Here is a 12709-nt window from a genome sequence, read left to right on the forward strand (position 1 = left end):
AGTTGGAGTCTCACTCTGTTGCCCAGACTGTAGTGCAGTGGCCGCTCCTGGCCACCGCAGTCTAGACCCACTGAGCTGTGGCGATCCTTCCACCTCAGCCTTCCAAGTAGCGGGAACTACAGGCGCGCACTACCATGCCCAGCTAATTTTTTGATTTATTGTAGAGATGAGGTCTCGCCAAGTTGCCCAGGCAGGTCTTGAACTCGTGGTCTCAGGCAATCCACTCACTTCGGCTTCCCAAGGTGCAGGATTACAGGCTGAGCCACCGAGCCCGGCAACTACTATGCCATCTTATAAAAGGGTTTCGTTATCCTCAGGGGGTCCTGGAATCAGTGCCCCCTGAACACCAAGGGACATCTGGTGTTCATAGAGTGAGAGCTCCAATAAAGTCCGGGTCTGAGGGAGGAGGGCTGGGACTCTCTTTTTCTGAGCCAGGGTCTCACTCTGTCACTGGAGAGCAGTGGCATGAACGTGGCTCACTGCAGCCTCGACCTCCTGAGCTCAGGTCATCCTTCCACCTCAGCATCCCAGGTAATGGCACAGATCTGGCTTTTTAAAATATATATACTTATTATTTTTTGTAGAGATGAGGTCTCGCTATGTGGCCCAGGCTGGTCTCAAACTCCTGGGCTCAAACGATCCTCCCATCTCAGCCTCCCAAAGCTCTGGGATTACAGGTGTGAGCTGCCATGCTCAGCCTGCTTTTCTTTATATAATAGCTTCGCCCCGTGTGCATCCTTCCAAAGTGGCCTCTCTTTTCTTTTCTTTTTCTTTTTTTTTTTTAGTAGGAGTCTCACTCTGTCGCCCAGGTTGCGTGCAGTGGCATGCTCACAGCCACTGCAGCCTCGACCTGCCGGGCTCAGTGCCGGGCTCAGGTGATCCTTCTGCTTCAGCCTTCCAAGTAGTTGGAACCACAGGTGTGCGCCACCAGGCCCAGCTAATTTTTTGATTTATTGTAGAGACAGACGAGGTCTTGCCAAGTTGCCCAGGCTGGTCTCGAACCTCTGGGCTCAGGCAGTTCTCTCCCCTCTGCCTCCCAAAGTGCTGGGATGACAGGCATGAACCACTGCGCCAGGCTACAGTGGTGTTTCTTGTGCTCACTCTGCAACTCTGTGTAAATAGAATAGTGCAGTCTGTATTCTTTTGTGCTTGGCTGCTTCTGCGATAGTCGGATTTGTTTCTTTTTTTTATTGCTACAGAGTATTCCATGTTGTGAATAGGTCATAATTTGCTTCCCCTTTTGTTGTTGGGTTGTTTCTACATTTGGGTGATTCCCAGTTTGGGGCTGCTAAGCCCCTCACTTCTCTGCCTCTGTTTCCCTCCCAGGGAGAGCCACGCTAGAGACCAAGTGGCCTACGGGTCTGGATCTAGGGCAGCTCAGTGGGCCGTGCTGCTCCGGAGGTCCAAAGAGAAGATGAGGGCGAACCTGCACGCCCTGCAGCCCTGGGCATGGACGCTGAAGAGGATCGGGGGTGGGTGCTGTCGGAGGTGGTGTGCTAGGGGCGGGGTCTGGACTCCAGGTTCTGTGGGAGGAGGAAGAGATAGAGGTTTGGATTTCTGTGTCTGAGGGAGGAGGGTTGGGAACTGTACTTTCTGTCTGAGGGAAGAGGGCTGGGAACGGTACTTCCGGGTCTGAGGGAGGAGGGCTGGGGGCTTGGACTCCCGGGTCTGAGGGAGGAGGGGCTGGGAACTGGACTCGGTCTGAGGAAGGAGGGCTGGGAACCTGGACTCCTGGGTCTGAGGGAGGAGGGGGAGTTGGAGTCCTAGATCTAAGGGAGGAGGGGCTGGGGGCCTAGACTACCGGGTCCGAGGGAGGAGGTTGGAGTGCGAAGACTCGCGGCCTCTCTGCTGTCCCCTGCAGGCCAGTTTGGCGCCGGCACGGAGTCCTACTTCTCGCTGCTGCGCTTCCTGCTCCTCCTCAACGCGCTGGCCTCGGTGCTGAACGCCTGCATGGTGCTGCTGCCCACCTGGCTGGAAGGGGCCCCCCCGGGCCCTCCCGACCCCGACACCTCCTCGCCCTGCGGCTCCTACCACCCCTACTCCCAGGGCCTGGTCACCTTCCCCGCCCAGCTCTTCTATCTGCTCTCGGGAGAAGTAGGTGCCCGCCGCCGGAGCTCCCGACCCTGCCGCCCTCCGTGATTGCACCCACGCCCTGGCCTCGAGATCCCTGAGCCTTGCCTACTCCCCACGATGACCCCACTCCGCCCTCCCCTCCCAGGGTTACCTGGAATGGTCACCTCTCTTCTACGGCTTCTACCCGCCCCGCCCGCGCCTGGCCGTCACCTACCTGTGCTCGGCCTTTGCCGTCGGTCTCATCTGTCTCCTGCTCATCCTGCATCGGTCAGTGACACCCCGCAGCCCCGACTCCTCCTCGGACGTGGAGAGGGTGGTGAGCGTGGTGGCAGAAGCCCCCTTCCCAAGAAGCTGACCTTGCCCTGTGGCCCTTACCTCTGTGTGAGTTAAAATCACGTGTGTAGGCGGGCGCGGTGGCTCACGTCTGTCATCCCAGCACTCTGGGAGGCAGAGAAGAGGGGATTGCCTGAATCCAGGGGTTCGAGACCAGCCTGGGCAACTTGGTGAGACCTTGTCTTTACACTAATTCAAAAATTAAGCCGGGTGTGGTGGCATATGCTTGTGGTTCCAGCTACTTGAAAGGCTGAAACGGAAGAATCGCCTGAGCCCAGCAGGTCAAGGCTGTGGTGGCCATGAGCATGCCACTGCACTCTAACCTGGGCGACAGGGTGAGACTCTGACTAAAAAAAATAAAATAAAATAACATGTGTAGGCCAGGCACAGTGGCTCACACCTGTCATCCCAGCACTTTGGGAGGGGGAGTCTAGAGAATTGCGTGAGTCCACAGGTTAGAGACCAGCCTGGGCAACTTGGCGAGACCTCATCTCCTCAGTAAGTAAAAACATTATCCAGGTGTCTGAACCAAACAGGTCAAGGCTGTGGTGGCCATGAGCATGCCACTTCACTCCAGCCTGGGCAACAGAGTGAGCCTCTGACTCAAAAAAAAAAAAAAAAAAAAAAAAAACCCAAACAAACAAAAAAACAGAGCAGGGAGAAGCTGTGGAATAGGTTTTAGACAGGGGGACATAAGTTGATTTGCATCCAAAGAAGGTCTCACTGGCTGAAGAACAGAGAATGGATTTTAAGGGCATAGGTGTCACCAAGGGCACTATGTGGTTCAGGGCAGTGAAGGCAGGCATGGTCTCCGTGTCCAGTTAGCTCTGTTCCAGTCCCTTTCTCTGGGATGCTGGTCTCTCCCTAGGTCTCTGTCTCCTTCCTGAATCTTTCTCCCCCAACCCACTTCTCTGGGTGTCTGTCCTTCTCTCTGAGTCTTTGACCACCCCCCTTCTAGGTTTCTTTTCTCTCTCTTTTTTTTTTTTTTTTTTTTTTTAGTCAGTCTGTCACCCAGGCTGGAGTGCAGTGGCACACTCATGGCTACTGCAGCCTCGACCTGCTGGGTTCAGGTAATCTTTTTGCCTCAGCCTTCCAAGTAGCTGGAACTCCAGGTGTGTGCCACCATGCGTAGCTAATTTTATTTTAAAATTCATTATAGAGATGAGGACTCGCCAAGTTGCCCAGGCTGGTCTCAAACTCGTAGGCTCAGGCAATCCTCTTGCCTCCCAAAGTGCTGGGGTTACAGGCATGAGCCATCGGGCCGCCCCTTTTCTACTTTCTCAATGAGTCTTTGCCTCTCTTTCTCTGTCTTTTCCCAGGGTCTCTGTCCCTCTCACTCTGGTCCCTGCTCCCTTCTCTCTGCAGCCCTGTCCTACTGCCTAGGTTTCTGTCTCTCTCCCAGGTCTGTCTCTGAATCTTTCTTGGACTTTGGCTTCAGTCAACTGGTATGTGTCTGTCTCTTTGACTTTTTTTTTTTTTGAGTTGGAGTCTCACTCTGTTGCCCGGACTGGAGTGCAGTGGCTGCTCCCGGCCACCGCAGCCTCGACCTGCTGGACTCCGGTGATCCTTCCGCCTCAGCCTTCCAAGTAGCCGGAATTACAGGCATGCGCCACCACGCCCGGCTGATTTTTTGATTTATTGTAGAGATGAGGTCTCGCTGCCCAGGCGGGTCTCGAACCCGCGGGCTCAGGCAATCCACTCACCTCAGCCTCCCAAAGGCGCGGGATTACAGGCTGAGCCATCGAGCCAGGCGTTTTTTTGTTTTTGTTTTTGAGTCGGAATCTCACTCTGTCACCCAGGTTGGAGTGCAGTGGCACACTCACAGCCACCACAGCCTCGACCTGTTGGGTTTAGGTGATCCTTCTGCCTCAGCCTTCCAAGTAGCTGGAACTACAGGCGTGCGCTACCACGCCCGGCTAATTTTTGATTTATTGTAGAGATGAGGTCTCACCAAGTTGCCCAGGTGGGTCTCGAACCCGCGGGCTCAGGCAATCCCCTCACCTCAGCCTCCCAAAGGCGCGGGATTACAGGCTGAGCCATCGAGCCAGGCGTTTTTTTGTTTTTGTTTTTGAGTCGGAATCTCACTCTGTCACCCAGGTTGGAGTGCAGTGGCACACTCACAGCCACCACAGCCTCGACCTGTTGGGTTTAGGTGATCCTTCTGCCTCAGCCTTCCAAGTAGCTGGAACTACAGGCGTGCGCTACCACGCCCGGCTAATTTTTGATTTATTGTAGAGATGAGGTCTCACCAAGTTGCCCAGGTGGGTCTCGAACCCGCGGGCTCAGGCAATCCCCTCACCTCAGCCTCCCAAAGGCGCGGGATTACAGGCTGAGCCATCGAGCCAGGCGTTTTTTTGTTTTTGTTTTTGAGTCGGAATCTCACTCTGTCACCCAGGTTGGAGTGCAGTGGCACACTCACAGCCACCACAGCCTCGACCTGTTGGGTTTAGGTGATCCTTCTGCCTCAGCCTTCCAAGTAGCTGGAACTACAGGCGTGCGCTACCACGCCCGGCTAATTTTTGATTTATTGTAGAGATGAGGTCTCACCAAGTTGCCCAGGTGGGTCTCGAACCCGCGGGCTCAGGCAATCCCCTCACCTCAGCCTCCCAAAGGCGCGGGATTACAGGCTGAGCCATCGAGCCAGGCGTTTTTTTGTTTTTGTTTTTGAGTCGGAATCTCACTCTGTCACCCAGGTTGGAGTGCAGTGGCACACTCACAGCCACCACAGCCTCGACCTGTTGGGTTTAGGTGATCCTTCTGCCTCAGCCTTCCAAGTAGCTGGAACTACAGGCGTGCGCTACCACGCCCGGCTAATTTTTGATTTATTGTAGAGATGAGGTCTCACCAAGTTGCCCAGGTGGGTCTCGAACCCGCGGGCTCAGGCAATCCCCTCACCTCAGCCTCCCAAAGGCGCGGGATTACAGGCTGAGCCATCGAGCCAGGCGTTTTTTTGTTTTTGTTTTTGAGTCGGAATCTCACTCTGTCACCCAGGTTGGAGTGCAGTGGCACACTCACAGCCACCACAGCCTCGACCTGTTGGGTTTAGGTGATCCTTCTGCTTCAACCTTCCAAGTAGCTGGAACCACAGACGCACGCCACCACATCCAGCTAATTGTGTGTGTGTGTGTGTATGTGTGTGTGTGTGTGTGTGTGTGTGTGTGTGTGTGTGTGTGTGTGTGAGTGAGTGATTTATTGTAGAAACGAGGTCTCACCAATTTGCCCAGGCTGGTCTCAAACCCCCAGGCTCAGGCAATCCTCTCGCCTCGGCCTCCCAAAGTGCTGGGATTACATGTTGAGCCACCGCGCCCGGCCTCTTTGACTCTTTCTCCAGCAGATGGCAGCTCGCCAAATGCCAAATGTTCACTTTCCTTGTTTGTCGGGTAAGAGGGGTGCCCCCTCTCCCCTCTCGTGGCTGTCCTTCCACCCCCTGTCTCCCCGGTCTCCCCTCTCTCAGCTCGGTGTCGGGGCTGAAGCAGACATTGTTGGCGGAATCGGGGGCCCTGACCAGCTACAGCCACCGGGTGTTCTCGGCCTGGGACTTCGGCCTCCGCGGGGACGGCCACGTGCGGCTGCGCCAGCGCCTCATCCTGTACGAATTACAGGTGCGCTTAGAGGACGGTGTCTACAACAAGATCGGACCGGGCAGGATCGGACTGAGATCGTGCACATGGCCTGGCCCAGCGACGGGGCTTCGCGGAGAGGCGCTGGGTGGAGCTTTCTCCTAGGAAAGGCGGGTCTTGGGTATTGAGACGGTCGCGAGGAGGCCACCTTAGGGATGCCAGGGGTCCAAGGGTGCAGAAGAAAGTCAGCAGCAAGAAGTGGGTGGGGCCTACAGCAAGGTTAGGTGTGGGCGGGGCCAGAAGGGGCGGGGCTTGATGCCGCTGAACGGGAACTTCCGGCCAGGCCTGAAATGCAGGGCTGGGCCAGAGGGCGGGGCGTCTGAGGGGCGGGGCCTGGGTGTTGGGCGGTGTAAGGCCTGGGCCGCTGGCAAGGTTAAGTGGTGAGCGTTGCCAGAAAGGGCGGGGCTTGATGCCAACGAGCTGGAACTTCAGGTTAGGTACGTAGTGCAGGGCTGAGTTAGAGGGTGGGACTTCTGAGGTAGGGCTGGATACTGGGCGGAGCTGTGAAGGGGCGAGGTCCGGGCTGCCGGCTAGGTAGGTGATGGGCGTGGCCATAGAGGGGCGGGGCTTAATGCCCTTGAGCTGGAACTTCAGGCCAGGCGTGATGAGCAGAGCTTAGTGGAAGGGTGGGGCCTGGATGCTGGGTGGGGCTGTTGGGGGGAGGACCTGGGTGCTGGCAAGGCAATATGATGGACGTGGCCAGAAAGGCGCGGGGGTTGATGCCAGTGAGCGGAAACTTCAGGCCCCGCGTGAAGTGCAATGCTGGGTTGGGGCGGGGCCTGGGTGCTGAGGGGGGCTGTAAATGGGCGGAGCCTGGGCCCTGTGCGGACCTGTGAAGTGGGCGGGGCCTGCGTTTCTGGCCAGAGTGAGTGCGGACGTGGCTATCAAGGGGCGGGACTTGATGCTGCTGAGGTGGAATTTCAGGCCCGGGGTGAAGTGCAGGGCCGAGGAGGGGGTGGCGAGGCTGTAAAGGGTCGGGACTTGGGGTGCTGGGTGGGGTTGCAAACGGGCGGGGCTTAGGGTGCTGGGCTGTAAGGGTGAGGCTTGGAAGGATGGGCGGAGTCTCGGAGGGGCGGGATTGACGGCGGAGGTTTAGGGGTTGGGGTGCTGTATGGGGCCTCGGATGGGCGGGTTGTCAAGGGGCGCGGGTCTCCTGAAGCGCCCTGAAGGGAGTGGAACAAGGACTGGAGAGGTCGTTGGTGGGTGGGGGGAGGGCTACAGCAGTTCAGTTGAGAAGGATCTCTGAAGGGTCCCGGCCTGGGGGAATGGAGGCCAAGTGATCGTGTCTCCTGGCTTCAGGTGGAGCTGGAGGAAGCCGAGGTGCGCCGCCGGGCTGCGGTGCGGACGCTGGGTCAGCAAGTCAGGATTTGGTCGGTGCGGCTGCTGCTCAACCTCCTGGTGGTCGCGCTTCTGGGGGCAGCCTTCTATGGCGTCTACTGGGCTACAGGGTACACCGTGGAGCTGCAGGTGCGGAGGGTCTTGGGACAGGAGGGCCCTGGAACCTACATTTCTAAAGAGGAGGGAGAGGACGGAAGTCTAGGATTCCCGGGATCTTAGAGAGCAGGTATTGGGGGGTATGTTTGGATCCTGGACTTCGGGATCCTGAAGGAAGAAATGTCTGGGTCAGGATCTTAAACTTGGCTCCTGCAAGACCCCAGAGCTTCTTCTCTTGGTCCACTCTCCCTCCCAGGAGACGCCCGTTGTCCAGCAGACGCCACTGCTGCAGCTTGGGGTGAATTACCTCCCGTCCATCTTCATCTCCGGGGTCAACTTTGTGCTGCCGCCCATTTTCAAACTCATTGCGCCCCTGGAGGGCTATACTAGGAGTCGCCAGATCGTTTTTATCCTGCTGAGGTTCCAAACTCATAGGGGTGGGCTGGGGATGGAGGGAGGGGGTTGGACGCGGTCTGAGGGATGTTGGCTCTGACATGTAAGACATGGAAATCTACTTGGAAGGCTGAGGCGGAAGGATTGCCTGAGCCCAGCAGGTCGAGGCTGCGGTGGCCGTGTGGTGTGCCATTGCGCTCCAGCCTGGGCAACAGAGTGAGATTCGAACTCAAAACAAACAAACAAACAAAAAGAAACAGACACGGAAATTCCACGGATATCGGATCCAGAGGGATCTGATTCAAATCCTGATTCTGTCACTGCGTCTCACTTTCCTCATCTTTGAAATGGGGAGAACTGCCAGCGCGTTACATTGAGAAGGGAACTGGGAACGCGGTGAGCACTGGGTCAACCTCGATTCCTTCTCCCCACCTTCCCCTTGCCAGGACCGTGTTTCTCCGCCTCTCCTCCCTGGTGGTCTTGCTCTTCTCTCTCTGGAATCAGATCACCTGTGGGGGCGACTCCGAGGCTGAGGACTGCAAAACTTGTGGCTACAATTACAAAGAGCTTCCGGTGAGAATGGCGAGAGATGCCCGGGTGGGTCTGGACTCTTGGTTTGGGAGGAAGGAAGAGCTTAGGGTGCTAGGACACCCTCCCAGGGGTATGGATCCAGGGACCCAGAGAAAGTATAGAGTCTCAGGCTTGCAATCGGGAGACTCCAGGTGCTCGGTTGCTGAGGTCCTTCTCAACTGTTTGTTTCTTCCTTCTTCAGTGCTGGGAGACTCGGCTGGGCCAGGAGATGTATAAACTCTTGCTCTTTGATCTGTTGACTGGCTTGGCAGTCACGCTGCTTATCCAGTTTCCTCGAAAGTGAGAGCTCCCCGCCACTCTCGTGGTCTGTCCCCGCCCCTACCGGACCAGGCCCTGCCCCTATCGTGCTGGTCTCTTCCCTTTTTACTTTTTTTTTTTTTTTAAGTCAGAGTCTCACTCTGTTGCCCAGGCTGGAGTGCAGTGGCACCACCACGGCTTACTCCAGCCTCAACCTCCCGGGCTCAGGCGATCATTCTGCTTCAGCCTCTGGAGTAGCTGAAACTACAGGAGCACACCACCACACCTGGGTAGTTTTTTTTTTATTTATTGTAGAGACGAGGGCTCGCCATGTTGCCCAGGCTGGTCTCGAACCCGCGGCCTCAGGCAATCCAATCACCTCTACCTCCCAAAGTGCTGGGATTACAGGAGTGAGTCACTGCGCCAGGATTTATTTTTTTATTTTTTATTTTTTTTTAAACAAAGCTAAGTTGCCCAGGCTAGCCTCGAACTCCCAGGCCCAAGCGATCCTCCCGCCTCGGCCTTCCGAAGTGCTGGGATTACAGGCGTGAGCCACCGCGCTCAGCCCCCCTTTATTCTTTTTCTTCTTATTTATATATTTGGTGGCGCGATCTCGGTCCCTTCTTTCTATTCCAGTCTCTGCTTCCTTTCCATGCCCTAGGTCCGCAGACCCCGCCCCCTGCATATTTTAGGTGGTTACTTCCCTCTGGCCCCGCCCTTACTCCCGGATATCTCAGGCCCTTCTAGTCCTCAGGCCCCGCCCTCTGGACACACCCCCTCCACCTCCATGTGTAATCTTGAAGGTCCCGCCCCTCTTTCCGACATGCTTGCTTCTTATTGGTTGATGGGACGGTGGAGGCGGGGAAACTCCGGGAAGCCACGCCCCCTGACTCGGCCCGGCCCCGCTCTTCAGGTTGTTCTGTGGCCTCTGTCCTGGGGCACTGGGTCGTCTGGCGGGGACCCAGGAATTCCAGGTGCCCGACGAGGTGCTGGGGCTCATCTACGCGCAGACGGTGGTCTGGGTGGGGAGTTTTTTCTGCCCTTTACTGCCTCTGCTTAACACAGCCAAGTTCCTGCTGCTTTTCTTCCTGAAAAAGGTAAGGGGTAGGGAGGCCTCTTGGGTCTGAGGCAGAAGGTGTTGGGGTCTGGTCTTGGGTCCTGGGGAAGGAGGATGTCGAAGACCCAGACTACTAGGTCCTAAGGGAGGATGGGGTTGGAAGACTGACTCCTGGATCTGGGAAAAGGAGTGTTTTTGTTTTGTTTTGAGTCAGGGCCTCACTCTGTTGCTCAGGCTGGAGTGCAGTGGTGCAATCATAGCTCACCGAAGCCTCAACCTCCTGGGCTTAGGGGATCCGTCCACTTCAGCTTCCCGAATAGCTGGGACTATAGGTGTGTGCCCCCACACCCAGCTGATTTTTTATATTTTATATTTTTGAGCAGGAGTCTCACTCTGTCGCCCAGGCTAGAGTGCAGTGGCACGCTCCCGGCCACCGCAGCCTTGGCTCAGGAGATCCTTCCGCCTCAACCTTCCAAGCAGCTGGAACTACAGGCGTGCGCCCCCATGCCCAGCAATTTTTTTTTTTTTTTTATTGTACAGACGAGGTCCTGCCAAGTTGCTCAGGGTGGTCTCGAACTCCTGGGCTCAGGTAATCCTCTCGCCTCCGCCTCCCAAAGTGCTGGGATGACAGACTTGAGCCACCGCGCCCAGCAGAAAAGGGGGGTCTTAGGGCATCCTGACTGTTGGATGGAAAGACTCAGACGCCTGGGAACTAAATGAGGTGGGAGCCCAGACTCCCAAATCCGGAAACAGGAGAGACCGGAGGCTCAGGTTCTTGTGCCTCAGATCTCCTCTTCTCTCGCTCTCCTCCTCCAGTTCACCCTCTTCTCCACCTGCTCCCCGGCCTCCCGCACCTTCCGGGCCTCCACAGCGAATTTCTTTTTCCCCTTGGTCCTTCTCCTGGGTCTGGCCATCTCCGCCGTTCCTGTGCTTTATAGCATCTTCCTGTAAGTGGGCGGTGGTCCTGCCTGATTCCCTCCCTCTGCCCTCATTCGGTGTTCAGACACCTGGCCCTACTTGAGCCTAGCCAATCTCTGATTTCAGGATACCGCCTTCTAAGCTGTGTGGTCCATTCCGGGGACAGTCATCCATCTGGGCCCAGATCCCTGAGTCTATTTCCAGCCTCCCTCAGACCGCCCAGAACTTTCTCTTCTTCCTGGGGTCCCAGGCTTTTGCTGTGCCCCTTCTGCTGATCTCCAGGTGAGGCGGCTCAGACTTCTGGGTCTGAGTTTGAACGTGTGTGATTTGGGAGCATCCAAGAGCTCAGGGGCTGGGGGGCCCAGACTCTGGGGTTTGAGAGAGGAGGGCTGGGGGCCTGGGCTGCCGGGTCCGAAAGAGGAGGAGGGGGCTGGGAGACTGCACTCCTTGAGTATGAAAGAAGAGGGATTTGGGGAGTCCACAAGAAGCCATACGTGGACGATCACCGAAGAGCGTTTCAGGAGTGGTTCCGTTTCTGTCTCCTCTAGCATCCTGATGGCGTATTCTGTGGCTCTGGCCAACTCCTATGGATGCATCATCTCTGAGCTCAAACGTCAGATAGAGACGGTGAGCCACGCTACCAGCCTGTGGGGATTCCCGGGACATGGAAAGGGACATCGGGGAGAGACTGTCTGTCTCACTGTCATCTCTTTACCCCAGGAGGTGCAGAATAAAGTCTTCCTGGCACAGCGCGCTGTGGCGCTGAGCTCAGCCAATGGGGCTCTTTGACCTTCCCAGCCTGGCCCAGGGTCCGGTCCTACATTCCGACTCCGGATCTGCTTCCCCGGCCCTCGGTTACGTCATCTCTAAACTAGAACTGGAGAAGTCTCCACGTCCTCCCATCCCTGAGCTCTGGAGATTTCCAGAACCCCCACCCCAAGTCTGTGATTATCTCGTAAACTTCTTTCCTGTATCAATAAATACGGCGGAAGCTGCTGCACACTCTTTGAACTCTGCATCCAGAGAGCGAGGGCGGGGCTACGGCAGGAAGTGAGCCAATCAAATGTATTGGCATGTGAGTCGGTGTGGCACGCCCTTCTTGACGGGCGTGCCAGCCAATCGGCGGCCTGAACTGGCAGATTCAGGGGCGGGGACACTTCTGATCGACTCATAACTCTGCTAAGTGGCGGTCTAGGCGATACCACGCGCTGAACGTCTGACATTCGCTATGATGGAAGACGTCTCAGCCAATCGTCCGTTGTTATAGACCCAGGGAGGCGTACCAACTAGTTGGGACCAATCTGTGGCCGAGGAAGGGACAACAGGGAGGGGAGCGTCCTGTCGCCAATCGGAAGTGCTAGGAGGCGGGAGAGCCAGTTCGTGGACAGCCAGGACGCCATGAATATCTTGCCTAAGAAGAGCTGGCACGTCCGGAACAAGGACAATGTCGCCCGCGTGCGGCGTGACGAGGCCCAAGCCCGGGAGGAGGAGAAAGAGCGTGAGCGGAGGGTGCTGCTCGCGCAGCAAGAGGTAAGCTCCGAGGCCGGCCGGGCCGAGTTCCCGGGGCCGAGCGCGCAGGCGCCGCGGTGGGAACCGGAAGTGGCATTCCGCGGGCGCAGAGATGTGTCATTAGATGTCAGTTTTCGATCTTAATTTTGGGGACGTTTCTCTGCGACCCCGGTGCCCACCTCCATGAAACCTCCCTTGATCTCGCCCTCGTCTTGGTTTCCCTCAGTGTGGCCAGAGCAGTGTCTGGTACAGAAGAGGAGCTTAATTCATTCGTTGAATGAATAAATGAACCTTGGACGGTTCAAGGAAACTCAGATCACTTTTTAGTTTGCTGCACAACCTATTTATTGAGCGCCTACTATATGCTCATACCGTGCAGGGCGCCTCACTTGCGAAATTCCTCATTCGTTTTTAGCGCTGTATCTCCTTTGCGCGGTGAAGTGAGACGGTTTCGCGGAGGCGAAGGCTCAGCGAAGTGGGAGTGTGACAGCCAGTTCCACTCCACCGGCGCGCCCTTTCCCTGCCCCGCTCCCCAGACACACAC

At 56.7% G+C, this 12709-nt stretch overlaps 2 protein-coding genes across 4 annotated transcripts in view; both read left to right on the plus strand.

Moving 5' to 3' along the window:
• TMC4 (transmembrane channel like 4) overlaps nt 1–11590 on the plus strand; it is a 15439-nt gene extending 3849 nt beyond the window's left edge. For both annotated transcript variants that reach the window (XM_008073861.2, XM_008073860.1), the window contains exons 3-15: nt 1327–1472; nt 1862–2094; nt 2219–2340; nt 5861–6008; nt 7326–7493; nt 7717–7880; nt 8300–8426; nt 8626–8723; nt 9595–9778; nt 10555–10685; nt 10783–10938; nt 11205–11283; nt 11377–11590. In XM_008073861.2, coding sequence (XP_008072052.1) covers nt 1327–1472; nt 1862–2094; nt 2219–2340; nt 5861–6008; nt 7326–7493; nt 7717–7880; nt 8300–8426; nt 8626–8723; nt 9595–9778; nt 10555–10685; nt 10783–10938; nt 11205–11283; nt 11377–11445 — 1825 coding nt within the window. In that variant the 3' untranslated portion in view covers nt 11446–11590. The remainder of the gene's footprint in view (nt 1–1326; nt 1473–1861; nt 2095–2218; nt 2341–5860; nt 6009–7325; nt 7494–7716; nt 7881–8299; nt 8427–8625; nt 8724–9594; nt 9779–10554; nt 10686–10782; nt 10939–11204; nt 11284–11376) is intronic.
• A 422-nt stretch (nt 11591–12012) lies between these two features.
• LENG1 (leukocyte receptor cluster member 1) overlaps nt 12013–12709 on the plus strand; it is a 3477-nt gene continuing 2780 nt past the window's right edge. For both annotated transcript variants that reach the window (XM_008073863.1, XM_008073864.1), the window contains exon 1: nt 12013–12186. In XM_008073863.1, the coding sequence (XP_008072054.1) occupies nt 12055–12186 (132 nt within the window). In that variant the 5' untranslated portion in view covers nt 12013–12054. The remainder of the gene's footprint in view (nt 12187–12709) is intronic.

The sequence above is a fragment of the Carlito syrichta genome, unplaced genomic scaffold, assembly GCF_000164805.1.
Source record: "Carlito syrichta isolate Samal-C Ts95f unplaced genomic scaffold, Tarsius_syrichta-2.0.1 Scaffold316208, whole genome shotgun sequence".
In the NCBI taxonomy this organism is placed as follows: Eukaryota; Metazoa; Chordata; class Mammalia; order Primates; family Tarsiidae; genus Carlito; species Carlito syrichta.